Source organism: Corapipo altera, unplaced genomic scaffold (genome assembly GCF_003945725.1).
Source record: "Corapipo altera isolate COAL_440 unplaced genomic scaffold, ASM394572v1 180, whole genome shotgun sequence".
NCBI classification, from domain to species: Eukaryota; Metazoa; Chordata; class Aves; order Passeriformes; family Pipridae; genus Corapipo; species Corapipo altera.
The window spans coordinates 3,574,731-3,602,309 of record NW_020884915.1 but is presented as its reverse complement, the minus strand read 5'-3'; the positions used below and the strand labels follow the sequence as shown (position 1 = coordinate 3,602,309).

General features: G+C 48.8%; 1 protein-coding gene across 1 annotated transcript in view; it reads right to left on the bottom strand.

Annotated features, from left to right (window-relative positions):
• FAM53B (family with sequence similarity 53 member B) overlaps nt 1-20,089 on the bottom strand; it is a 46,748-nt gene extending 26,659 nt beyond the window's left edge. The window contains exons 1-2 of the mRNA XM_027655272.1: nt 20,030-20,089; nt 2,038-2,270 (exon numbers count right to left, since the gene is read on the bottom strand). Coding sequence (XP_027511073.1) covers nt 2,038-2,106 — 69 coding nt within the window. The 5' untranslated portion in view covers nt 2,107-2,270; nt 20,030-20,089. The remainder of the gene's footprint in view (nt 1-2,037; nt 2,271-20,029) is intronic.
• Nucleotides 20,090-27,579: the final 7,490 nt, after the last annotated feature.

Below are 27,579 nucleotides of genomic sequence, written 5' to 3'. Positions count from 1 at the left end.
CCTGTGCCAGTGTCTCCAGTGCATGATGAGGATCATCATCATCATCATCATCATAATAGTGTACCAAATGGTGGCACCTGCCTGTACAGAGCAATTCAGTAAAGGATCCCACTTCACATACAGAATGCTGTAAATATTGAATATAGAGGGATGTGGAGGCAGAAAGCAACTATGGGGTGTTAGATGTGGTGAAGGTAAATAACAGTCAGTCACCTTCTTTGGAGCATGTGCCACTTTTCTAGGTGCAGTAAGGATATCTCTACCTGCCAAACCCCACTCTAGGAAGTGGCAGGTAGAATTAATCAGGGGTTAGAGAGGACAGGCAGCTGTCTCCAAAGGGTGGTCAAAGTGAAGCAAAGATGGAAGTGGGATGAGTCCCAGAGAAGGCAGTGGCTGTGCCAGAGCACATTTGTGTGCCAGTCTCAGAGACCAGCCACTGTCTGCAAATGCAGGAGGGAGAGGAATACAACATATGTCCCATGTTGAGCATAATTACCATTTTGTAAGGATTTTGTGCTTATACCAAATCGGGCACTGAGCCAAATGAGCCCATTGGCTGCTGGCAGGGGATATTGCCCCATTGCTCGGACATTTATTTCCTTTCAGTTTTGCTTTTTGGCCTTGCCCACAGAGCCAACGGAAAAACTCTTGCTTTCTTTGGTGGATCAGGCCTTCCTGCGATGGTCTGCCACAATTTAACAGCTCAGGCAACCCAGCAACTCCAGTTGTGTACCCAGGACTGTCACTGCACTACTGACCCAGCCCCAGAGCTGCGGGAAGCACTCGGCAAACACGGGAGGGCAGAGTTTCGTGTCACAGCTCTGCATCTCTGCTGTCTGCCATCAGACAGCCCAAGCACCCACCCCTTCTTGTAGGGAAGGAACTACTCTCATCTGCCTCCCTGCAGCCAGTTCCCTTTCCCCTGCCCCACACACCTCCTGGGATACAACCAGCATCAGATGTTCATGTTCCCCCCTCACCACCCTGAGCAGCAGCCACAGGAGATGCTGCCTTCCCAGCAGGAGCTAACACTAGAACAAGGGTAGTCTTTTAACACATCAAAATCCTTCCACAATTTCACCCTTTTAAGGTAGGATTAAACACTGCCTCTGGCTTGCTCACCTTCTCCTCTGCTGTTCACTGCCAGGACAGACTGCCTTCCCCAGCATACTGCGCTAGCTGCCCGGGGAGCCCAGCTGGACAGTTTGTCATCCTCAGCAAACAGAGGCATTTATATTTCTTTTAGGTTCAAAATGCCCATTTATGGATAATCCTGCCAGATGCTTCCTGCTGTGTTCCTTGCATGCCCTTATCTGAGACTCTCAGTGCACCCTGCCCTTCGGTCTAATTTCTTCTCAGACCGTGACCATCTCTCCAGGAGGACAGAGGAACAAGTGTCCACAACCAGCCTTGCTCTGGGCTCTCTCAGATGGCTCTCCATCACCCTGCACCTCTTCCCCCTGACCCACTCCCAACCCCCATTTGCTCTTATCCTGCCTCCAGAGGTGTTGTCCCCTATTTACCCCACCACAGGTATGTTGTTCACCCTTGTTCACTCCTCACAGCATCCTTTAGTCTGTTTGTTGCCCTTCATTTGGGTTTTTGTTGTTGCCTGCTCCTTCAGTGTGGTTGGATTTGCATCTCTCCAGGCTCCCAGTGAAATTAAAAGTACCACAGCACTGCCCTTCGCCATCTCCCACTTAATCCTGCTCCCCAATTGCTCGTCCTCCTATTAATGATGAACATCTGTTCGCTGTTGGGGAAGCAACTTCTCACCTGTGTTATTCACAGCATTGATTTGTTTTTTTCCTACTGTTTATCCCACTGCATGCTTACTGAAATCCACATATGCAAAAGCCACAGCACTCCAGTCATTTACTAATCACCTGCTCCTTGGATATTAATGCAGCTCGGTAGAAATCAGTGCTACAAACCACCTAAAGATCCAGCCCTGCAGCACAGAAAAAAATTATTATAAAGCTACAGCAAAGTTCTCAGCAGTATAATGGTTTTGAACACAGAATTCACAAATCTTACCAGCTCAGTCCTGCATGTTACGGAGTCAGCACCTTTGTTTTCCCGAGTTTTGGTTAAGATCATCACCATGGTAATGCAGTCCTGCCTCAGAGTCCATCAGGGTCCAGGTGAAGGGTGCTGGCAGCTGGGGTCTGCCAAAGCTCCTCTTTCAGTCCATGTTCCCCCGGGAAAGGCTGGGCCCCGCCGGCTCCTCGGGGGATACACAGGGACAGCCTCGGAGTGTGGAAAACTCCCTGCACACAGAGAGAGAGAGAGTAACAGCCTTGAGGGACTTGCCTGGAGGGTGGATGCACTGGGCAAGGGGCAAGCGCTGCCCAAAAAACACACTGGTGGCAGTTAGTCCTGAGGAGTGTTTATTTTAGGCTCTTAAAACATTGTTGGTGTCCCTCTGCACCCCATCAGCACAAAGGTATTTAATGGGATGGGCACCTGCAGAGCTGTGGGAAGCACACAAGGGACACACGTATTTCAGTCAAATAAAAGAAGTTTCCACTGAATTCTCCATTTAGAAAGGGAATTCATATCCCCTATATTGAAGACATCAAGACTTTGAAAGAAGGGCTCATTAAAGCCCTGGAGCTGATCCCACAGAAGCCCTTGCCATCACACCAGCTGGGAGCAGACATCCAGAAGAAAAAGCCTCTCCATCATCATTAAGGCCGTTAAATCCCCTGGATGCCCCTATCCCACACCAGTTACTTCCTAATTCCCAACCTCTGAAGAGCCCTTTAAGGAAAAAACAACACAAAGAGTAACCTGCAAGGAAGGAGAGAGCTCCCTGCCCTGAAATCCTAAGAGCCACACCATGCCTCTTGATCCTTAACCTATTTCTTAGGTAGTTTTAGGTAGAAAAAGCTAAAGGCTACACAACAGGGCATGTCTACAAAGCACAGTATAAAGCCAGGCTCATACAGCACTGCCCAGCCCTGACCAAGAGCCCTGCCTCACCTCCTGGCATCCTCTCTGACAGACTGACTGCTGTGTAAAAGCAGACAGATTGCAATTCTAATCTGATTACCGAAATCAGCATTTTCCCCAAATCACTCCTCTAATCCCGTTTTGCTCTTTTGTTGCTTTGCTGTTAATGCAAACAACCAAACCCATCCAAAGGGCATAAAACACTGATCCTGTACCATCCAGTCAAAGCCAATTGTGATATTTAAGGACAACAGTCGAGAATGTGCTGCTAAGTATTAACCCTCATTCCGAACTGATACGGCTCCTCTTCCCAGCTCCTAAATCATCCTGTCCGTGTTTACTTGGATTAGAGCTTGTGGTGGTGTCAAGAGTAGCTCATTTAAAGGCCAGCTGGCTGGTAAAGAAAAATCACCTTCTATTCTTTTGTGAGGACAAAGTTCATACAGAGTGCAAAGCCAAGATTGGGAATCAATACATTTTCCAAAGATTTACTGCTCCCAAGGGCACCTGGTGCAGTCTCCAGCTTTTTATGAACATCAGTGGGCTAATAACATACAATTTACTGGTAACTTCATCATAAACCTCTGGGCAACCCAACGACCAGAGGAAAACTGTTAAATAAAAAAGTAAAACATTTCAGACTGTCAAAATGACACATAATTTGTGAGCCCAGTTCACATATTTATACTATGGATAGCCTGGGTTCATGTGAAGAGAGCACAGGTGTTTGGGGTTGTCCATCCTGGAGGAAGAGGAGGCTCCAGGGATTGCTGAGAGCCCCTTCCATGGCCTAAAGTGGCTCAAAGGGAGCTGGAGGACTTTGGACAAGGACCTGGAGAGACAGGACAAGGGAGAATGACTTCCCACTGCCAGAGGGAAAGGTTAGATGGGATTTGGGGAAAAAATTCTTCCCTGTGAGGGTGGTGGGGCCGTGGCACAGGTTGCCCAGAGAAGCTGTGGCTGCCCCATCCTTGGGAGTTTCCAAGGTCAGGTTGGATGGGGCTTGGAGCAACCAGGTCTCATGGAAAGTGTCCCTGCAGTCTTTAAGGTCCCTTCCAACCCAAACTATTCTGTGATTTTTATCTATCACAGTCTTAGCTGTCCCTGATCCTGACACAGATTTAGGAATGCTGGCTTCAGTGCCAGACCCCCCGTGTTTGGGAGGACACCAGGGCCATTGCCGGCACCAGCAAAGGGAGTGAAGATCAAACAAACATTCAGAGCAGCATGAAAGCAGTTAAGCACAGTTCCTCCTTCACCAGGTATGATTTCTCCGGGAATAATTACCTTTCCCTAAGGTAATGGTTAGTGCTGCTGCAGCAGACTCGGGTACACACGCAGGCCTGCGGCAGCCAGCAGGCAAGAGCAGCGGCAAGTACAGGCAGAGCCTCCTGCCCAAGCTGGCCAGGATGCAGCACACACCACCTCCCACCTCCCCTTCTCCCTGCCCCACTGCATCTCCTGCAATTAACACAACCCTAATGACACACAGCACGGCAAACTGCCTGCGAGCTGGCAGCCAACACCACCACCACCCCCCTCCAAGCGCCAGGTCTGGGTGCTCTTGCAGGTATGAGCAATTTTAACTACTGCTTGGTTGGGTTTTGAAATCACCCCCACGGAGAAACTGCAACAAAAAGGAAAACTTTCCATGAAATGTGATCTTTGGCTCCCCATCCTGCCTCGCTGGGCTCCTGACCCGGCACGGTCCTGCCCCGTCATGTCCTCCCGATGCAAACAAGTGCCACGGGACAGAAACTGCAGAGCTGGGATGGGTCCTGCTGGTGCTGAGGAGGAAATTACTGTGTATTTATAGACTGGATGCTTTCACACACACACATGCTAATAAAAAGACACTCTTCAGGGACCATTAATTACTTTAAGAAATGTATTTCCTCACTTGCAATCAGACAAAGGAACTATCTTCATCCTGATGTCAAGGTTAAGTTCAGACTTGGGCCATGGCCACAGGAGTTGACACGATCTCCTGAGCTGTATGAAGTGCCCCTGAGAAGCACTAGTGCATGGAAGCCCCCAAATTTTAGCAAACCCTGCTTTTTCCTTGGGTTTTCATTCAAAATACAGACCAAACAGAAGCCAGTGTGGTCTTTGCAGTTGCAGAGGTGGGAAGAAGTTTCTCCCAGAGCTGCTTCCTGGACAGTACCACAGTCACGGAGTGTTGGGCTTGGGAAAAAAAATTACACTGCAAAAAGAGTAATTCAGATGATCCAGCTTTCATCCATGGACTTGAAAGGTAAGGCTGGAGAACAAACATGCTCCTTACAATGCACAAGCAAGGAGCACAGCCCTAGAGCTGCTCACAGGGGACAAACAGCCCTTCCCTGCAGGGAGGTCCCACTCCTCACCCCACAGCTAGCGTTACCATAGCAGACTCCAAGCACCAGTCACAGCCATGCCCTGTTCAACTCCTACACTGACCTGTATGGAAAAGACCTCAGGATTTAACAAACTGTCTGTCAGATGCACTGCCATGGTTAGAGGGAGTGTGAACAGTGACCAATAACGCATCCCCATACATTCTAGGAAAAATTTCCTCACAGAAACAGTTGTCCAGCCCTGGAAAAGGCTGTCCAGGGCAGTGGTGGAGTCCCCGTCCCTAGAGGGATTTAAAAGACATGTCGATGCAGCACTTGGGGACATGGATTAGTGCTTGGTTTGGCAGTGCTGGGAATTGTTGGACTTCACGATCTTAGAGGTCTTTTCCAAGCTTAACAATTCCCTGATTCCATGATCTGAGCCCCAGCAGTAACTCTTCATGAAGATGACTGAGGTCCAGCATCATACAGATTTCCACTTGCTGTGGGATCACCACCCTGCACACAGAAAGCATTCAACCCCCATCGAGCCCCATAATCCATCTCCAGACACACACACTGACACAAAACCTATTTACAGTGGGAAGGGTACACAGGAACAAGGAGCTGGAGCTGTATTTTGCATACTGATACACCTTGCGAGCACAACAGTGTGATCACTGTCAGAATATAAATCGCCTGCCCCCGATGGATTTTTAATGCTGCTCCAAGTCTCCAGTGAAGAAGCCACAACCCACAAAGGACCCTGCTTCCACCCCCTGCCCCAGCACCATTCCCTGTGCTGTGCCTGAAGAAAACAACGGGCTGTGCGAGGAGCCACCGTGATTTATTTAACGCAGTTTAGACCCACGTGTCTGAAGGACCAAACCTAATCCCTCTGGGCAACACTGATCACAATTCTAAGGCTTAACCACCCTCCCACTCTCACCAACGAAACAGAAATTCCCCCACACCGTGCACATCTTGATTACTCCGTGCAGACAGAACCCTGCGGGGACCAGGCACTGACCATCCCCTTCCAAACCCTACAGAGGGCTGCAAAGAATTTGGGGGAATAGCCAAAACTGGTGACTGCAATTGAAAATTGTGGGGTTTAAGGCTTTCTGTAGAGCATCACATTGCAATGTTTACCCAAACTATAAAACATGCTTCTCTCCCCATCCTTCCCATTCTTAAAAGGGCTTGGGGCTACATTGACTCTCCTCATTGAACAATCTGTCTCACCATCAGGGCTTTGGACAGTGCCAAGAAGTACATCTTCAATTTGTTGATTTACTGCATTATGAATTTGGAAAAATCCTCAAAGCCTATCATTTGCATGTAGCTAAGTTTTGGCTCATTTCCTCACTCAGGCAACAATTTGCCTTCTGTAGCAGGGCTGAGGGGGCTCAGCTCTGGGCAGTTTGTTCCCTTTGCCTGAGCAATCTCCCACATCATTAGTGAATAATGAGTTTATTTATGGGGTAAAGTCCTCCAATAAACGTGAAAAATGCCATTCAGGACCCAAGAAGAAGTCTGTACAGTCCGAAAATGCACCATGGACTGGTCCTGAGTCAACAGGATCATGAGTCAGTGCACATGACTTTCAACGGACAAAACTTCCACGGATGCAGCAGCATCAGGATCACCCCCTGGGATTCCATCAAGAGGAAAAAACTGTCCCAGGCTGCCCAGCCTTCAGAGCAGAAAGGCTGCAGCCCTGCCCCATCTTGCCCTGAGCCTGCAGGCAGTTCCTCCTGCTCCACAGGGTCTTCCCCAGCTGCTGGAAGGGCAAGCACCATCCTTCCAAGAGGCAGAAGGGCTCCAGTGCAGAAGGCCCTGGGTCCCACACAGTGCTCCCCTCCTGCCTGATTCCCACCTTGTGCTGCCACATGCTCTAAGTACTCAGATGAAGGAATCAGAGATTACCAGCCAAAGAAAAGGAACAAGGAAATATCTTCCTCTGCCTCCTACTTGAAGCTAGAGTAGACTTTTCCAGGACTAACAGGATAAAGACACACCTTCTGCACTAATTACTAAGTAAAAGCCTTACCTACATGTAACATTTTTAAGGTCTGGCACAGCAAAGGGGAAAACAATGACAGGTGGTGTTTGAGGTGAGCATCATCCTGGAGGTCTGCACAGCTTCAAGCACCACATCGTCTCGTTGCTTATGACCAACAGCTTCACACAGGAATACAGATTCTCCCCAGCATAGCCCAGAACTCCCATGTCCTGCCAGTGCAGGACAGCCTGGACAGAGCCAACATCAACAGCCATGCTAATAAAACCCATAGCCAGAAGGAGTCTGAGGTCTACCATGACAGCACCCATCCTGAGGGGCCAGGTTAGGAACCAAAAATACCATATGCAGCCACCAAGGAGGACCTTATGCAACCTGGCTTAACCCTCACCACCAGGCACAACACACATTCTGGAGTCCTGCCCACAGCCATAACTTAATCACTGAGCAAACAAAAATCTATTATTTCAACCCGATCCCTTGCTCCAAGTGCCTGTGTAACACCTCAGCACCGTGAGCCCCAAACCACACATCCAAAGAACTCCAGTCTCCTCTTGGGAGAGCCTGAAGTCTGAGCTCACAGTCAGATCTACAGGTTTGGGTTGGACCTGATCTGCAGGCAGGCTCTCACCAAAAAGAAATAAGAGCAATTAAGGAAAGTTACACACCATCTAGTTGAGTAAAACACACCAAGTTTATTGTCCCCCATGCTCTTAGGGAATAGGAGTGGCAGGGGAACAACTCCCGTACACACCAGCAGTGGATGCACTGAAAGGACAGGTCAGGGGCAGAGGTGCTTTGTCTCAGCATCTTTAGGTTGAAGGAAATGGTGCTGGCAGTGACTTTGCCTTTTCCTCCCTGGCAACTGAAAAGGAGAAGAAGAAAGCAAAATTAGTCACTGCAAAACAGCAACCAGCAAGCGAGAGGTGCAAGTGAGGAGACAGCCAACCTCCAACGGAGAGGAGCCAGTGAGATGTGGGAAGCGACAGGACAAGGGGGAATAGCTTCAAACTCAAAGAGAGCAGGTTTAGATTAGACATGAGGAAAAAATTGTTCCCTGTGAGGGTGGTGAGGCACCAGCACAGGTTGCCCAGAGGACCTGTGGCTGCCCCATTCCTGGAAGTGTCCAAGGCCAGGTTGGACAGGTCTTGGAGCAACCTGGGCTAGTGGAAGGTGTCCCTGCTCATGGCAGGGGGGTTGGAACAAGATAATCTTTAAGGTCCCTTTCAACCCAGGCCATTCAGTGATTTTATGATGATTCTATAAAGTGACTACACTTCTATAAAGTGACCCAGCTTGCTGCTCAAAAACTCACGTGGGGGGGTTAAAGAGAAGACCAGACGCATTTGGAGCACTAATGTGAGGTCTTCAGTATCTCTTGGCTGCACATCCAGTCTTCACGAGTTTTGTTGAGGACCAGCATCACACCTCCTACGGGATCACTCCTTAGCGGCCACAGGCATAGGCTGGCGAGCTGCTCCAGCTTGAGGGTGCACTCCCAGCTCATCACTCTGCCATGGAATAACGCCCCAGAGCCATTGACATCACACAGCAGAGCTCAGCCCCAGGAGCCCAGCATCCTCCTCACCCAGCAGGACTGGCCCCAGGGAGTCCTGCAGTCGTGCTGCCTTGGGGACACACACCACCAATATCCCTGCATGTGTGGGCCATTCTACAGGATGCTCTTAATCCCAACAACCACAGAAATGACATTTTCTCAGCAAACCTGTAATCATTGCCTAGTTTGCTTGTTAGGGGACTACTTCTAACTTTGAATAATATTTCCAAGGAATAGTGGAAATATTGGACCAAGGGTTGTCCTTGCAGCTGAAGCAGCAGCAGCAATCCAGCCTGCTGGTCCAAAAAACCATCTCACCTTTCTGTGAGTTCCTCCCCCCCGCCTCAATTGTGAGATTTATTACAAGAATTTGCAGTGGTCTGTGAGACACTGTGAGTGTTGGCCATGCTCCCAAAAGCTGAGGAATTGCTGAATTGAGAATTGCTTTGGCTGCCTAATCTCAACAACTAGGGATGCTGAACAAGCCAGCAGGGTCCAGGTTTACTTTTAATTACAGCTCAGAGCACGGTGCTCTAGTAAACAGACACAAAAAAACAATACTTGTTTCTTCCTTATATTCTTTTCCCATATACAGCCTGAAATGCCTGAGCCAGAGACGGTAAGCAGCCCTACCACAACCCTTTTACTGACTCACTTCTCAAGTACAAACAATTTCAAACAGCACATAAACCCATCTGAACACCCACCTCCATGAAACCATGTCCATCTACTTACAGCCAGATCATAGTGCTCTGAGGGTCAGAATCACCGAATTGTTTGGGCTGGAAGGGACCTTAAAGATCATCTCGTTCCAACCCCCTGCCATGGGCAGGGACACCTGCCAACTGTCCAGGTTGCTCCAATCCCCCTTCCAGCCTAGCCTTGAAGACCTCCAGGGATGAGGCAGCCACAGCTTCTCTGGGCAACCTGTGCCAGGGTCTCACCATTCTCAGTTAGGGGGGGCTTCTCAGCCAGCCTGGGTTTCCTGGCTGGCTCCAGAGCTCTCAGGGTCCCTGCGAGAAGCACGTCCTAGAGCTGCAAAGTGAGGTAGGTACTGACTGTAACACTGCTACTCATCAGTGACCACCAAAAAACCACCCAGATCAAGCACGAGCCAGATCTGGGACATCCCACAGTGTAATTGGGGAATGCTTGCCAAGCGCCACAACACCATCATCACTGTCAGAACAGATTTGGATGCTGCTTGCAATTCAGATTTCTCCTTTTTTCAAGGCTGAGCTGGAGAATAGGTAGAGGCTGACAGCCCCTACAGACATATCTGGATTTAAAACAGGGAAATATTGGATGTATGGGTCAATTTGCAGACTACATTGTCTTCTACCAGCTCCCCTTTATGGATAAATTACCCTAAGACTCCCGAACCCTCACGTACAGTACAGAGAAATGACCACTTAGAACCTTCCAAAAATTGAAAGTACCTCCCTGAAGCAGGCAGGCAATATTTTAAGAATTTCAGATGCTTTCAGTGGACCGTCTCCATGCCCACATAGGGTAACACACGTGCCCACTGTCACCTGCACACCCTACACTGTTTGCATTACACCAGAGCACTTTGCCCCTTGGCCAGTCTCTGGGGGTTCATTCCTCAGCTCAGAAATAGCTTTCAAAGAGTTCCTTGGCTTCTGAAAGACGAACCCAGAGCCTTAGTAATCCTTCTAGTGACTGAAAGGCACTTTTCCCTGCTGTTTGTCCACCCGTTGCCATCAACACTGGCAAGGGGAAGGCACAGTGAAGGGAGGGAAGGAGCCCTCTGGGGCCAAGAAACAAACCTTTGCCCACGCTGCCACCTCCATCTCTCCGTAAATTTCTGAGTGCTGCGTCTTCCATAAATCTCTTTAACGAACAAGGATCCAAACATCTGTGAGTTGTCTGAATTAGTGTGAATTTGGCAGACTGAACAGCAAACTCGTATCGCCCCGCAGCCTTCAAATTTCGTGTTTTCCTCGGGTTCATTAAATACACAACAATCTGTTACCAGAAGATGGTTCCTACGTGCACAGGCTGCCAAGGAGCCAGTTTTGATGGTTCTGGTGGAAATGGGGGAATGTGTGAGGAGCAGAGGGGGGCTCTTCCTAAAGTAGCAGGACAAGGAGAGGATGGGCTGCACCCACCCTGCCTCCTCCAGAGACCACCCACCATGTGGCAAAGGCTGCCTCTGATGTGTAATCTCAGTGCAGCCAAAGCTGGAGGTGATTTTGGGAAGCTTCAAGGGAAACAGAGTAGAGTATGGGTCAAGCAGGGGGAGATGCCCACAAAAGCCAAGGAGGTCCTTGGGCATCATCCCAGCTGGGATGACTGTGCCACAACCAGATGGAGAAACCAGGCTCTGCCAAGATTATTCATACTCTTAAGCAGAGCCCTGGACACGAGGCATCCCTGATACTGGGGAAACTGGGAGGTTCCCACTGCTGCTGGGCAGCACAGGACCCAGGCAGGCAGCAAAGGCATCACCAAAATCATGCCACAGGCAGAATGGTCCACTGCTGTGACGGGGAATAGCACTGGAGGCTTTGCCTTCCCTCAAAGGAAGTCTTTCGCTATGAGGAAGAAGTCAAAGCAAACACCCACTCACCATGTTTACCCGTTCAAATCAAAGCCAAGGCAGCACTGAAACGTGCCCGACAGCATTTCCACGGAGTCATTCATTGAGAGTTTGGACTTGGCTTTGAGATGGTGTTTTTAATATCGCAAGGCAGACGCTTGTGAGGCTGGAATAATACAGAATCTGTTGCTGTAACACACTCCCAGCTCCTGCGAGGTGTCAGTAGCACGTAGAGCCCAAACCTTCTGTGGGTTTGGCTCCATTGGGGGCTCCCCGAGGGCCAGGCAGTGAGATGCTTCCCCCCGTGCTGCTGCAAGCCTGGAGTGCAGCTGAAGTGAGCCCAAGGTACCACTGCCTCAAAGCAAGGTACCCCACCAGGTGATTGCCCAACCAGAGAAGTAACACCCACAGAGGACAATTTTCCCAGCATTGGGATGTTTCATCCCCTGGAGATGCCTAAGTCACATGGAGCAGAGCAGGATGAGCTCCACAGCAGCTTGGCAGCCATAAAAGCCCAGATTTTTGCAGATCGTCTCAGAGGCGAGGAAAATTAAAGAAAAAAAAACAGTAAGTGGAAATGCAAACAGCCCCTGGTTTTATTTGGGCTGGCAGGAACATCGTCCTGCCCAGCCTTCCTCGAGCTCATTTATGACAGTGTGAACATACAGTAGTAAAGGGGAAAAAAATTTGAAATCTGCGTTTTCCACCCCAAGAGTCTACATCTCTGGATAGTCTCCATACATCCCTCTTTCTCTCATCCCACAGGTGAAAATCAGGAGGAGAAATAGATTTCTCTGTGTCGTGGGCAGGGGAAGCCCAAAGGACAAGGAGGTTGGCCCCGGCACCAGCGTGGTGTGAAACACAAAGCCCACTCCTGAAACGGCAGCCCGAGAAGAACTGACCTAAATGCTGCCTCCCATCCCCGCTCCAAAGCTGCCAGCAGGCTACCAGGAAGGGAACTGTGCCAGGTATTTTGTCAGTGCACAAACATGAATGATTGCCCGGGACAATTAGGGCAGCAAAAACGTCCACCTTCATCACATGGAAAAAAATATGTATCAACTTGCAACCCTAACGAGTGAAGGAATTAATGAATCCTAGAATTTGTAAATCATTGTGAAGTCCCTAAAATTCTGACGCCACCTTAAAATGCATGAGAGTGTAAGCTAAACATCACGTTCTGTTAGAAAACAAGCTACAGAATTTTTTATAGATAATAAGGACAACAAGAAGTGCCACTGACAACAACAGAAAGAACAGTGGAAACATTAGTCACGATGTAGAAAAGTGAGAAATGGTCAGTATAAATGTCCTAAGGAGAAAGGAAAAGGACATGGTCACGTTTGTCAGGAGTAACCTGGCATGTTATTAAACAGCAAGAACTAAATACAGATTGCTCTTAAACAGCAGCAGCAAATAATTTACACCTTCAACTGTTATAAGATTGTGCCAAAAAGTTTTCTGAGCCATCACCACCCATGCTCCCTGAGGATTGGCACAAGCCAGGGTGATAAAAGTGATGGCCCTGAAACCCAGAGCCTGGCAAGGATCCGGTTTCAGTGGGAGGTCAGAGAGTCAGGAACCACTCTTACAGCACCAGGGAAAGAGCTCTCACCTCAGGTGATGTCTTTGTGCAGTTGAAAGGGAGCACTGTATAACAGACCTCATTAAAGCACACACAAGTGTATGACAGCTATCGACAACTCTGTCACTGGCAGATCTCAAACAGACCTGCAAATAACTGGCAACACTGGCTGCAACAGGAACTAGACTGTCACCTTAGGCCATGCAGTATTTCTGGCAGTATTTGGGAAGGAAACAGGAAAATCAGTGCTGTGTAAGTGACTCAAGACCAGTAAAGCACTAAATAGAGAGAACGACTTGATAATACATAATGCAGAGAAGCAACCAGTGCTGTTTGTAACAGAGACATTAAGATACACCTTAAAAAACTAAATTGCTAAAAAGCCACTCACCTCAAAGGCAGGGGTATGTCCCCAGGCTCCTGCATGGTGCAGTAGAATACCAAGGTATGTGGGGATATGGCCACAGGCTGGATAAACCAAGGCTCTCCAAGAGGAGCAGAGAGAGCATTGTCTCCATGCTCTGCACTCCACAACTGCTATGGGCACCTGGAGCCTCCTGTCACCTCCGGCCAAGGTCTGGAGCAGACCCCAGGAGTAACTGAGGGACTTGAAGACACAGGTACAGCACAAGGCTGGGGGAATGTGGGGTGGTAACTTCTGAGGATGACCTGGTTGCCTCCAGAGAGGGCAGGAGAAGCCAGGCAGGTCCCTTGGAGGGAGCAGACCGGCACTGGGACACCTCCCAGCTTGACGGGAAGCTGGGACTACGCAGGTCCACAGCAAGGGCAAAGTGCAATTTTTTCCTGAACCAGCACAGACAATAATCATCATAATAAACTACCAGCACAGCAGATGACTGCAGAAGGCTCCCAGTCAGTGCTATAGTTTCATCTCCGCCCTGAGTGGACTTCCTAAAAGACACTGAATCATAGAATCACTCAGGTTGGAAAAGACTTTAGGATCATTGAGTCCATGCTCCAGCAAGAATTAATTTGGAAAATTACCAAAAATGGCGATACATAGAGTAGTCCCCAGGAGAGGGGCTCTCTTGGCCCACTGCCCTACACCCTGAATGAGCTGCTAACCCCTGTTCCCAGTGGCTCCATGTCCCAACAGGGTCACCAGGGTGGGATATGCCAGGATCAGGAGGGTGGACTGACAGAGGAGACCCTCTGCAGGCTGGCCTGGCTCTTGTCCCAGCTTTAACACTGATCCTTTTGAACCTGTCACCTTTATGATGTATTGTGGGGTACACAAAAGACAGGCACGGGGAAGGTATCAACAGCACAATCCATCACACTGGAGAGTTGGGACTTTTTATTTTAAATTAAGTTTAAAATACTTACATCTGAAACCTCCATGGGAAAAATAATTTCTACCAACAACATAAACCATGTGCAACTGAAAATGTGGGTGAGAGTTTCTAAATGAAGCTTTTGGTAACTGTAAATCTTCATTAACTGTGATGCTTTGACTTTGAGAAGTACCATCCTACTGCATTGCATTTCATTTATAGCACAGCTGATATTCCAATAAAAATAAAATCATAGAGTGGTCTGGGTGTGAAGGGACCTTGAAAAACATCTAGTTCCAATCCCCTGCCAAGGGCAGGGACACCTTCCACTAGATCAGGTTGCTCAGAGCCCCATCAAGCCTGGTCTTGAACAGTTCCAGAAATGAGGCAGCCACAGCTTCTCTGGGCAACCTGTTTTTCTGAATTAACAGTGAGCCTACAAAACCAAATGTGGATATTTTTAATGCTTTCTATACCTTCATAATTATAACAGTTCTTCAGCTTTGGCACACAGTTGTAGCTTTTGCCATCTAGTTCATAGTATTAAAACTTGTCCTTTCAAATATATTATACAACATCCATTTGCACAGCTGGGACAGAAAAAAACCCCCACATGATAACAGGGTTAATAATATATATACATGAAGTAATTTTATAACATTGACAACTATTTCCCAGCATGCCAGGAGGCTGAAAGTTTTCAGTAAGATTAGGACAAGCCCAGAAACACAAAACTCACAGTTATTGTGACTTTCCCACATCACTTGAAATGAGAAATGGCCCCCATCACCTGGCCTAACTGTGCTGCCAGGCTGTCCTGACCAGGCAAGACCCACTGTCTGCCTTAATGCCATTTTCCTTCTCTAACATTTCCCAGTGGTGCAGAATAGTGACGGTGGCACTTGTTCAACTGGGGCAACTGAGGCAGAGGAACAGGAAGGAAAAAGCACAAGATAAGAAAATTCTTAAATACAAGTATAATAACAAGTTTTAACTCATCCCCTCGGATTTAGGAGCAAGGTGAGGGGTGTCTCTCAACTCCCTCAGTCCAGACCAGTCTCTGAGACCGAAGCAAGCTGCTGATGCACCTTGAGAGCCACATCCTCTGTACCACCACCTCCCCAAACCCCACTTCTCCTCTGCCATCCAGAGGGTTTCTGGTCCTTCCTTTCGAGGGCTGGTTTTGAGCAGAGAGAGGGAGAGCAGGTTTTCCAGCTGCCAGATCAAAGCTTGCCAGATCCCATTTTTTACAAACCCTGGGAGACGTAACGATATATAAGCACAAAACAGCCACAAAGTAAAACTCCTCTTTCACTACGGTCCCATACCTACCGCACAGCACAAGCCCTGAGCTCTGGCTGCTGAAAGCAAAACCTATGGCCAGGAGCCACAAGTATAGGGAATGATGCAGCCCAAGGGATGCTTCAAATGGACTACAGAGCAGTGACACCAATGCTGCTGCTATATTTAATCCTCTAAAAGCAAAAAACCATGACCAGGTCTCCCTTGGGTACATTTTTAGGGGGGAGGTATAGAAACTCAATGCAGCAGAACAGAGTTTTTGCACTCACTCAACCAGTTCTTAAAATATTACTCGAAGTGATTACTGAGCCAAATTCACCTGGTACCTCCCACCCATCCATGCAGAGACCCACAGCCTGCAGTGCTGGGATCATCCATGCTTCACACAGGGTTTGGTGCTCCTCGAAGTCAGCGTAATGCAGTTTGCTCCTTTGTGCATTTCAAAGAAACTTCTAACATATCAAATCTGATTTATCTTACATAGCATATGTCAGATCCGTAAGATGTGGTATCTCACACGTCCAACGTATCAAATCTCATAGGCCTCAAAATTCATGGATCAACCACCTGAAGCCAGGAGAAATTCTAGTTGTAAATTAACTGCGTGATGACGCTTCTTAATTTTCAATTCCTACGTCACCTGTTGATGACTAAAGACTCACACATCCACAGCCTGTACTAGCATAGGCACACCAGCCTGGTGAGGTTTTAGAAACAGGCTCTTGCTAGGGAATTTTTTGTCTCTCTGCAGAGAGCCAACTCAGAAAAGTTTGGAAAAACAAAACAGTCAACAGATCTGCTCTCTGGTTCACTGTACCAGAGCCACGTTCTGCACTGCTGCTCTACAGAAATAGCTGGGTCGTGGGCAGCCAGGCTGCAACTGTGGGTGTGGAGTATGACCTTGGAAAAGTCCTTTTTCAGAGTTAAAGCGCGGCCACTTCTCGCAGGGAGGCTTGTGTGCAGAACCAGAGCTCCAGGGCTCAGGTCTGCCAGTGCCCCGACTGCTTTCAAGGAATTTATGGAAGGTCTCATCCCTATAGAGAGTGGTGGCACTCACCCCGTGCAGTGCTGGGTTGGCAGGGAACAAGGAGAAGACGCAGGGAGAGGGGCTTCCCCAGGCTTCATGACCCAGTGGGCACAGATGAGTAGCACGGTGGAAAATTCCCTCCTCTTCGCTGGTGAGTTTATATTTAGCTCTCCGGAGAGCAGGCGTGCTGGAGGAGCTGCTGTTTCGGTGGTGTTTTCGCACAGCCCCGTGGGGACCCCTGCAAGGCGAGCCGCGGCTGCCGGGCACAGCCCTCACCGCCCGCTCCGGGCGGGCACGTGAGACTGACGGCAGTCACAGAGTGGCAGTCGCAGCCCTCTGCCACTCGTCAGACCTTCTTTTTTTTAGTTCTGTTTCCCCGAGTCAGCAGGCTTGCTTCCTCTTCCTCCTCCTCCCCGTTTTGGGGGAGAAAGGAGCAGAAAAAGTCAGCCAAGAAGAGAACTTGCTTGAGGAGCTACAGAGAAGCAACATCCCAACTCCTCTGCTAGCCTGGTCCCCCATAGCCACGGGAATAAAGCCTGTCTTTCTGAAGGTATTTGCACTCTAGGAAAGAGGGCAGACCTGACACCAAGGCTCTGCTTGCCCTCTCTCTCCCCTGGGACAGGGCAAGGAGACTCAGCCTCTCCAGCCTGAGCTCTCCAAAGAGCTCCGAGCATCTCTGGCACCTTGCCCTGTCCCAGCCCAAAGTTGGTCCAAAGTCTGCTCTGCCACAGATTAATGTTCATTAGGAATATTTCCCAGCAAAATCGCTTGACAAGCCATGTGATACAGGAGGGGGAAGGGAACAAAACCAAAATCACCCTTTCAACTTGGGGTGTCCCCTTTTCCATCTGAGATTTTACAAGGCAAGTACAAACTGCCTCCATCCCAACAATGATCAAGAAAAACTCTATGCAATGTCATAAGAAAGAAAGAAGGAAGCACAGTCTCAGAGCACCCAGCTGCCATTTGAGAAATCAGAATTTAACCAGCAATAATAAAATTGACAAATTGCATAAAACTCATCCCCCTCCCCATCCCATCAGGACACAGCCCATGGTGCCTGTTCTGCACAGAAACACAGGTGTTCTGCCAAAAAGCTGTGCGTCTTGTTCTACCTATACTTTTGGTAAATGTAAAGCAAGCATTTGATACTAGAAAAAATACTAATTGCATATAATTAACCAAAGTATATTTGGGGATTTATATTGGTATATGCTTGCCTATTTGCATGTGTGCATATTTATGCATATGCATATATTTATGCAGGTATCCATATCTGAAAATTAGCCTACACTGGTGCTGGCTCTGTCCCACAGTCTGCCTGATCTCCATATACAAAAATCTGGATCTCACTCACACAAATCAACTGTCTGATTTGCCCAGATTTTCTATGCTAAGTCTTGCATTTGCAGCAGAAGGCCATCTGCTTTCTATAACCAATGTGGTTCCTGGACACCTTGGCCCTGCGGAGAGCTGGAAGTCTCAAAAGTTTCCCTCCCTGCTCTGGGTTTAAGCTGGAAGTGAGAAAGTCTGGAGACAGGGATTCAGCTGCAAAACCGCCAGCACGCGTGGCCGTGCTCCCTGTGTCCATGGCAGTGCTCCCTGTGTCCATGCTCAGCCGGGCATCCTCCTCTCCTCTGAAAGTGGATGGAAGGAAGTAATTCCAGGGCAGGTTGTTCTGGCTGGGTTTCCCCCCACCCCAGCTTGTGAAAGCCAGGAGGCTGCATCCTTCTCCCAGTAAAGTGCCTCCAGCACGGGGTGAACAGCCCTAATCCTGCACCCTGAACCCGGCCATGCCAGAGCTGGGTGTAACCCACCCACCACCACAAGCACTCTCAGGCTCACGAGGACTTTCAGAAAAGAAGAAATAAATCAGAAACTCTCTTCAAACCTGCATTGAGCCACAACAGGTAAGGACAGAGCAAGCTGCTCTGAAATTCAGGGTTTTTACTATCACAGTAAATAATCTGTTTCATGACCCACCCCAAATATTTTCCCTAGAAACATTATCTACATTGTTTTGGGGTTTCTTTATTTCTTTTTCTAGCCCTCATCCAAGCCCTGGTAAACATTTCTGCCCATGTCAGAGGCAGGCCAAGGGAATCTGGGCTTTGTGATTTCAGCAGTATCTGCTGTGCTCAGAGATACCTGACCCGGGGCAGAGATGCTCATAGCACTCCGTGTTTTTACTGGATTATCACAAGGCACTGCTACCTCTGCAATTTGCAAGTAGTTTTTAATCTGTCAAAATAGACTTTCGTTATTGCTTGAGGATTCAAAAGGAAAATATGCACATCTGGTTTCAATCGTGAACTGAAGTTTCGTCTATCAGCCTATTTCATAACAAATTACGCTTACTTTTTACTCCAGAGGATTTCCTAAGGAGAGGATGAGCTGCCAAGGTACACCGGCATCTGTGGAGACTGCACGGCACTGAGAGGCAGTGGTACTGCTCAGTGACAGGCACCGTGCTGCTACAAACTCAGTCTGTGTCAAGTAAATTAAAATTATTGAGGAAAAAACCCTTATTCGTGAAATCTTTGCATGCAGCTGTATGTGAAACCTTCACGTACTGCAGAACCTGAACTACCTGACGTCACTGAATGGAGAAACAAGACTTAGGGACTTTCTAGGACAACTCCACTGCCAGGACCCTTCACACAGTAAGCAGCTGCCATGTCCCACCGCAGCGGAGTTGGATGCTCGAGACCCCCCACCCGGGGGGCAGGCCTGCCCCTCTCCCTTGCTGCCGGGAGCCACCTCGCACGTACCAGAATGAAATCTGAAGCGTAGCACAGTGGGAAGAGTGTGCGATTACCCTGGGAGAGCATCCCTGCAGGGATGCTCAACCACGGCTCCTCCGGTCTGCAGCCCCCCGTGAGAACTCGAGACTCGGCATCCGAGTTTCAACCCCCTTAAACATCACTCTCGGCCCAGAGAAAGGAAAGCACGTGTTGATTCGCTTGCAGGAAGAAATTCCAGTGGCAAAGGCAGAGGAATCCGATGGGGAGAGAAGCGCTCGCTCCCCGCACGCCGAACTCCGGAGAGCCGCCCTTGCCCGCACGTCGGGCGGGCGGCCGGGGCTCAGCATCCCGCACCGCCCCGCCGCTCCGGGCACACACCCCACTGCCCCGCGCTCCCTCCGGGCGCCCAGGCGGCTTCTCCGCGGTGCTCTCCGCTCACCCCGGCGCGCGTTAGACCTGACGGCACAAAGGTGGACATCCCCCAGCCCGCTCCTCGGTGATGCGGCAGCGGCGGGGGGTACCACCATCGGGTACCACCATCCTCCCCCCATCCCCTCCGTGGCGCCCCGGGCCGGGCAGGGTGTACCGTCGCCCTTTGTCCACCCCCTCCCCGACACCCCCTAGGGACGGCACGACCCCGCTCGGCTCCGGGCATCGCTTACCGGGCGCTTCCCGTGGTGGCGGCGGCGCGGCCCGGCCGGGCCGGCTCTGGGCGCCGCTCCGACCGCGCTCCGCTGCCGCCGCCGCCGCCGCCTTGCTGCGGGCGGGGCGGGCGGAGGGAGGGAGCGGCGAGGAGGAGGAGGAGGAGGAGGAGGAGGAGGAGGAGGAAATGCTCTTGTCACTTCCTGAGCGGAGCCAGCGCGGTCAGAGCCCGGCCCGCACCTGCGGAGCGCCCGCCCCGGGGACCCGCGCACCGGAGCGCTCGGTGCGAGGGAAGGCGGGGGAGACCCCCCCCGGCTGCCGCCCCGAACGGGCATCCCAGGGGTTAAACATGGCCAGAAAGAGCGTTTGGGGGGAGGAAAAAGTCCAAAAATGATAAAAAAGGGGGATTCCGTGCGGCCATCAGGCTCTACACGACGGGGTCCCCGGGCTGGCGCTGGCAGCGCTCCCGCGGCATCACTGCCCGCACCCGGCCCCGCAGCCCGGGATGCCGCGGGTGCGGCTCGCGTGGGGCTCCGCAGCTCGTTCAGAGGCCGAGAGTGACTCCTGGTGGCACGGCCGGCCCAGGGAGGAGGAGGAGGTGGAAAAGAGCTGGGCTTCATCAGCCACGAAAGGAAGGGTCCGGTCCCCGCAATGGGAAGTAGCGCTGAAGTTTGGGCACATCACAGGTACTCACCGTCCACCGTTGCACCCATGGGTGGGATTCGGTAAAAAAAATGCCACTCCTTAATTTTTCTCCATTTTTCATAGAATAATGGAATGGTTTGGGTTGGAAGGGATCTTTAAAGACCATCTAGTTCCACCCCCCTGCCATGGGCAGGGACGTCTTCCACTATCCCAGGTTGCTCCAAGCCCCGTCCGACCTGACTTTGAAAACTTCCAGGAATGGGGCAACCACAGATTCTCTGAGCAACCTGTGCCAGGGCCTCCCCACCCTCACAGCCAAGAATTCCTTCCCAATAACCAGTCTAAACCTACTGTTTTTCAGTTTGGAGTCATTCCCCCTTGTCCTGTCACTCTAGATCCTTGCCCAAAGTCTCTCTCCAACTTTCTTGGAGCCACTTTAGACACTGGAAGGAGCTCTATGGTATCCCTGGAGCCCTTTCTTCTCCAGCCTGAAGAACTCCAGCTCTCCCAGCCTGTCTCTGTAGCAGAAGTGCTCCAGCCCTCAGAGCAGCTCTGTGGCCTCCTCTGGACTTGCTCCTACAGGTCCATGTCCTTCCCGTGCTGGGAACCCTGGAGCTGGTTGCACTACTCCAGGGTGAGGGCTCACCAGAGTGGAGTAGGGGGGAAGAATCATCTCCCTTGACCTGCTGCCCATGCTGCCTGTGATGAAGCCCAAGTCATGGTTGTCTCTCTGGGCTGCACAACCTTTCATGCCAGGTCATGTCCAGCCCCTCATTCACCAGCAGCCCCAAGTCTTCTCAGCAGGAATTTTTTTCCAGCATGTATTTTGGGAGGGGGCTCTGATTTGACAGAACAAGCTGAGCAAAATACCGCAGGAGTGAAGGTGGCCATGGGTGTCCTCCAGCAGCATTCAGAGGCACATCTGCTTGGCCTCACGTGGGAGATGGCCTTTAGGAGCGATGTGCTCTGACAATAACATTTTCCATCCACCCAAGCTGCACCGCACACAGCACGTGGGCTCCTCCCGAGGGCGGGTGTAATTAGCGAACAAGGAAACGACATGACAGCTAAAAGGAAGATTTAGAACTCATTACAAAACAGAGCCTAAACATTAATCTTAAACATATGCGAGCAGACAACACAGATGTCATCAGGAATGAATCTGGGGCTGAATTTCATCCGCCCGCCTGGATGGCCGGGCACACTGCTGGGGATGGCATGTGGGGACAAGTAAGGGCAGGAGCAGCAAGGGAGGCTCTGGCTGGGTAACTCAGCAATGCTCTGGGTGTCCTGCCCTGCTGCTGCACAGCCCAGGACACCAAATAACTGTTGAGGAAGACTATCAGTTAGTGTTTAATGTAATTAAGAAGAAAGAGGTAAGTAAGCAGAAGCAGTGGGTGGAAATTTAACAAGGGAGCTGCTCCCACCAACACAGCGAGGACTGATCTCAACAAAAGTGGCTCCGTACTCAGTACACATAAAATTAGGAGTGGCTGGTTTGAGTGGGTGATGAACAGGGAGAAGGGTTTGATGATGTGAAGGGGCTTTAGCATCAAGCTCCTCCATCCCACTCAGTATTTGCTTTTCTTATCACGTGTTGAGGCTGGTAGCAATAAAACACTTGCTAACTCCTTTTCCAGAACTTAGGGAATCAAGTTTGAAAATGTTTTTTTAATGGCTTCCCAGTGGAATATTTCAGCAATAAAGCTCGGAGTGTAATTGAATCCATTCCCGTGGCAGCCTTGGGCTCCAAGACTCAAGCAGAAAGTTGCTTTCTGTCTGCTCCTGCAGCTTGCTCCAAACCCAGCATTTTCTGCCTCTCATCCTCTGTACTTCCCAACAGATGAGCTGGCTGTGGAGCATTCCCAGCACACATGAAAACCTATTGCTGAAGCACAAACCTGTTTTCCACAGATAGTATTTGCATTAATGCTGTTGAAATGTAAAGGCTGCCCATAGTTCCCTGCTCTGGGCAGTGCAGAAGATTTTGTCAGAAAGGGAAAAGACAGAAATAATTTTCAAGCTTTAAAGAACTGACCAAGAGAGTTTAGTTGTTGTGGACAGAAAAATCATTCAGTTCAACTCTTGAGCTGATTTAATTTGTGTTTTTGTCTTGGATGTCAGCAATTTTGCTACCCACTGACTAGGAGCCTTCCTGATGGGAGATGGAAACTGTGGATAGGGAAAAATCTAATGATCTCCAAGGTCCTTCTGAAATGATTCTGGGGTCCAAGTCATTAAGACCTGTTGATGTAGCAGTGCTAAGCCCTGTGGATAAACACCATTTCCTTCACTGCCAGCTCACAGGATTGCAGCCTGCTTTCCATGTATCCTTTCCAATGCTTCACTGTCTGCTCCAGTTCGTTGTTATTCAAGTCATATGCACCAAGTTTACTAATAATTTCAGAAGTGTCCCTTTCACCATGACCTACAACTCTGCACTGTCCTAAGCACTGGAGCAATCCCAGTTATTTGTTGGTTTATCCTTCTGCCTCTCCTGCTAGACAAGGAATACAGGTAAGGGACTTGCCCAAGGCCAGAGAGTCGGAGTGTCCCAGCCACATGATGTCCCAGCCATCCAGCTGTGCTGGGTACCACGTACTCACAGGGACATCTTGGCTCCACCAAATGCCTCCAAGAGCACAAAAAGGAGATCAACTTCAGAGGCCACAGGGGAACTCCTGAAACTCACGAAATCTAAATAACAGCAAGCACAAGTATTTTTAACAAGTATTTCATACCCAGAGAACAAACACATGTCCGTAATATGGTCGATGTGCTCTGGGTCAGAAAGTACCTGAATCGCTAAACAACTGATACCAACTGAGACCTGATACCTAAACAACTGAACCATTGCTGTGCAGAGGTTTGTAATGAGGAGTGTAGTTCTAACTACATTTGGCATACAGTGGGATTTCCACCAAAGTTAAAAATCCTATTTGATGTCAGGTTATTTGCTGCACATGCAACAGCTTTGTGTTTGCTGCCTCCCTTCCCACCTTGGTAGAGGGCATGACTGCTGAGCTCCGGGCTGCCCCACAGAAGGTGTAATGGAAACAGCTGATGGATAAAATAAACAGACCATGAAAGACATATGTGAACCTCTCTCTTACCTGAATGTGCTTATCACTTTGTCAACCATGTTTTTGTCTGCATTGGCTTAAGATAAGCCCAGAGTTACTTGTGCATCATTCACAAAGCTCAAGGCAGCTGCAGACACGCCCCAAAGCAGCACCCTACCTTGGATAAGCACCCATGGAGTTCAGGAGTAGCTGGAGAGGCTAATTAACACCACAAATTGGGGTGAAAGAGCCTAGATCCTTCTGCTCAAATCTCAGTTCTCGACCCCACCAGCAGTTCAGATTTCTCACTGTATGCACACTCTTCCCACTTCAGCTTGACACGTGATGCTGTCCATGAATACCTGGCTGCTGCAGGGGCTGTGCTGAGGTTTGTTTCTGCTCCCTCACTGGTGTTTATTAGCTCTGGCTCTCCAGCATGGGCTTATGCATTTGTGATTATCCAGGATTTATAATGCTACCTGGCAGCAATTGGTTTGCCTGACAGCACTCAGTTTAATTTCCAGTAACATAAAAATGGGCTCATTTCAAGCTATACTGTTCCCTAACAAATTGAAATTAAGCCGCAGGTCGGCTTTTCCCTTGCTTGTGTTAAACAAAACACGCCAGTGCTCCTTTCCCTCCTTTGTCTTGAGGCTATAACACCTCATCCCCTTTCACTGAAAGCCCTTGGTAGCCATTAATTGCTCCTCAATTTCACTGCTACCCACAAGGGTTGGGTCATGCTCAACGTACTTCCAGCCAAGGCACAGGATAGAGCCGTCCCCTCCAAGGCATCCATAGCACCCCTTCATCCCTGGATCAGGTAACACTGTGAAGGGCAGTCTCCCCCTCCTCTTATCCCAGAAAAGGCAGGGAGCGACGGGAATGCAAAGGCAGAGCTCCGTATGGCAATGCAGAGCCCTGGTCCAATTATTTCTTAAGTGCTCTCCACATATTTTACAGGAGACGATTCGATCCGTTAAAATGCTTAGAGGGCCTATAAAATAGAGCAGTTATTGTTGTAGCAAGCTGTGTTCTTTACCTTTCAGCGTGCCAAGATCAGGAAAGCAATCCCAGTGCCAAAACACTGAAAATTTTGCTGCATGTTGCTAAATACCACACTTAAAGATTTTGTCTGGTATGAAATAACATAAAATTTGGCAGCCTTATACCAGGCGCCCTGGAACACAGTGGAACAGACATAGCAGAGTACATATACATGCAGATTTTCCTCACAATGGCTTCAGTGCTGCCAGTGCATTCCTGGAATGTGGAAATACATGGAAGCCAGTGTCAGTGATGGAGAAAAGCATGCTGTGCCTAATGTACCAGAAAAGCTATTCAAGAACTCATCCTGACATAAAAAAACTCCAAAGAAGCTGTGTCAGCTCAGCTTTGGAGCTTCCCAAGTATCTATCTGTTCTTCCTTGCACACTTGGCTTCACCCTGCACACCTGGCTACAAACCCAGTCGTTCTAAGGGAGGGATTGCTGTTAATCCCCTTGTTTGCCCATTCAGGCTCACAGATGTCAGTCTGCACCAGAAATGTGTGCAGAACTGAAATAATTTCAATATAAATGATATGAGAGAGCATTGTTTTCTTTCCAGAGACTCACACCTGAGACCTGTGTGGTGGGACATGCGCTTCTTCGCTCAGGTCTAAGGAGCTCTCCTGTAAACAGCAACAGCAGGTTTAAAACCCCAAATACCTGAAGGCTCCTTTTTAGAAAAGTACAAAGTAAGAAAAAAAAAAAAAAAAAAAAGCTGAGTCTCCTTTTGCTGTAGGTGTTAAATACCCCAAACCCTAAGATACAATCAAGGCAGCTGGCTATTCCCAGATTTCAGAAATGGTGTTGCAACACCAGATTTAAATTTGAGAAGGTGAGCCCATAATGCAAACAGTTATTTCAATCCGATGCTCTCAATAATGATTTGAAGAAATATTCTCCTGATGGGACAGAGAGCCTGTAATTACTTGCTTCATCATTGCTGGCCCTGTCTGCAAAAGCAGCTGCCATAATTCTGTTGGTGTTTCTGATGTAACCCAACAGCTCTTAAAAAAGAAGAAATGTAGCTCCCAGAAATTCTTCATGTTACATCACAAAATTATACTGAGTTTCAAGAACACAATATTAATTCTATATCTTATAAACCTCCAAAAAACCCAACAAAAAAAACCATTTACAAAACAGTTGACGAACAGGACTGCAGGCCAGGCTGCACAAGGTTTGGAACAACTTGGAATAGTGGAAGGTGTGTCTGGCCATGGCAGAGGATTAGAACGAGATGGTCTTGAAGGTCCCTTCCTACCCAAACTATTCTGGCATTCTAGGACTATTCCTGCTCCTTAAGGACTGTTAAATGAACATCCTCTCTTATAAATAACAAGCTGGTCACCAAAAGGGAAGTCAAGGAGTAAGGGAATATTAACCTTCCATCTGAATTTTCTCTGTTCATTGAGTTGTGTCACGATTTTCATGTCTGGCATTTCTCACTCCTTAATTTGTATAAACATGATTAGAGGAGTATTTACTTCAAGAAAGTACTGTGATGCTGAAAAGGCAAAGGCTTTTTGTCTCGAGAATCCATTTACTTCACACTCTAGCAGAGTCCCATGTGTAGAAACTCTCTTAGATCAGACATCTCAGATCAATAATTATTTCATTAATATGGCTCGGTCACCTCTCTCAGGTATTTCATGCTGACAAATCACTTTCGTGATACACCCCATAAAATTCCAGAGTAAAATGCTCCAAGCCCTTTCAGTAGTACAAGCCCCACAACAAACACAATGGCCTCTCCCAGCAAATGCCTCAAAAGAGAAATCCCTGGACAGTTTGCTTGGCAGTAGGAGCTGGGTATCAGATGTCTGAGCTGCACCAAGCACAGATGTTGGTGGAGGTGCTGCTTCTTTGAGCTTAGGCACTAAAAGCCATCTCCCATCTCCCTGGAATAAAAGGTCAGTCCTGAGAGCATTCCATCCTTCAGTACACTTTCAATGAACAAGGGAACACAAACCCTTTCTGTTCTGCCCACGTTTTATGCAAAACTCCATCAGAAAGGTTTGCCAGCTCCGCAGCGTCATCCAGCCTCAACTCGGTCCTGCAGGAAAAGCCTGTGGGCTCAACCACCTCTGAGATCCATGGCAGATGTTAGTTTTACTACCCACAAACCTCATATTTGACAGTGAAATCACATACAGAGTTTTCAGATAACGAAACAATAGGAGGAAAATGCGTTTTAAATGCTGCATTTATTCTCCTGTAGTCCGGCGTTGCAGCTGAAACCAAGAGTCACACAGCTGTGCAGTCGTGAAGATTCCAGCCTTCAGAAACCATCACGAAGCACTCCCCAAACCTCCAGCAAATATTCACCCCTCCTAACCCACTGCTTATTCCTCTGCCTCTTTTTCAGCTGTTTTTTCACTGAAATGCATCAACATTTAGAGATCACGCCTCCATCAAGAACCTCCTGGCAAGATGAACTGCCCCCAATCAAGGACGTGTCATTTCCAAATCCTAGTAGCCAAAAAACCCTCATTGCTTAAGTCCCTATTTGAGCTGCTACCTAGACTCCATTATCCACAAAACACAGGTTTCCAACAGAGCAGATCTGAAATAGTAAGTCTTTGGTTATTGTTGCCTTAAAATAAATCTCCTAAAACATGTTTTACAAGCATTTTTCTACTCTCCAGTGAGACCTGAGAGTGCTTGGGCCTGAGCAGGAATATGCAAACTACAGATGAGATGCAGAAATCCTTAGTTTCAAGCAATTTTTGGAAGCTTATTTTTTGCTTTATGAATTGTATAAAAATACTACCTGGAGAAGAAAAAGTAATAATCAATCCTATGAAGAGGAAAAAC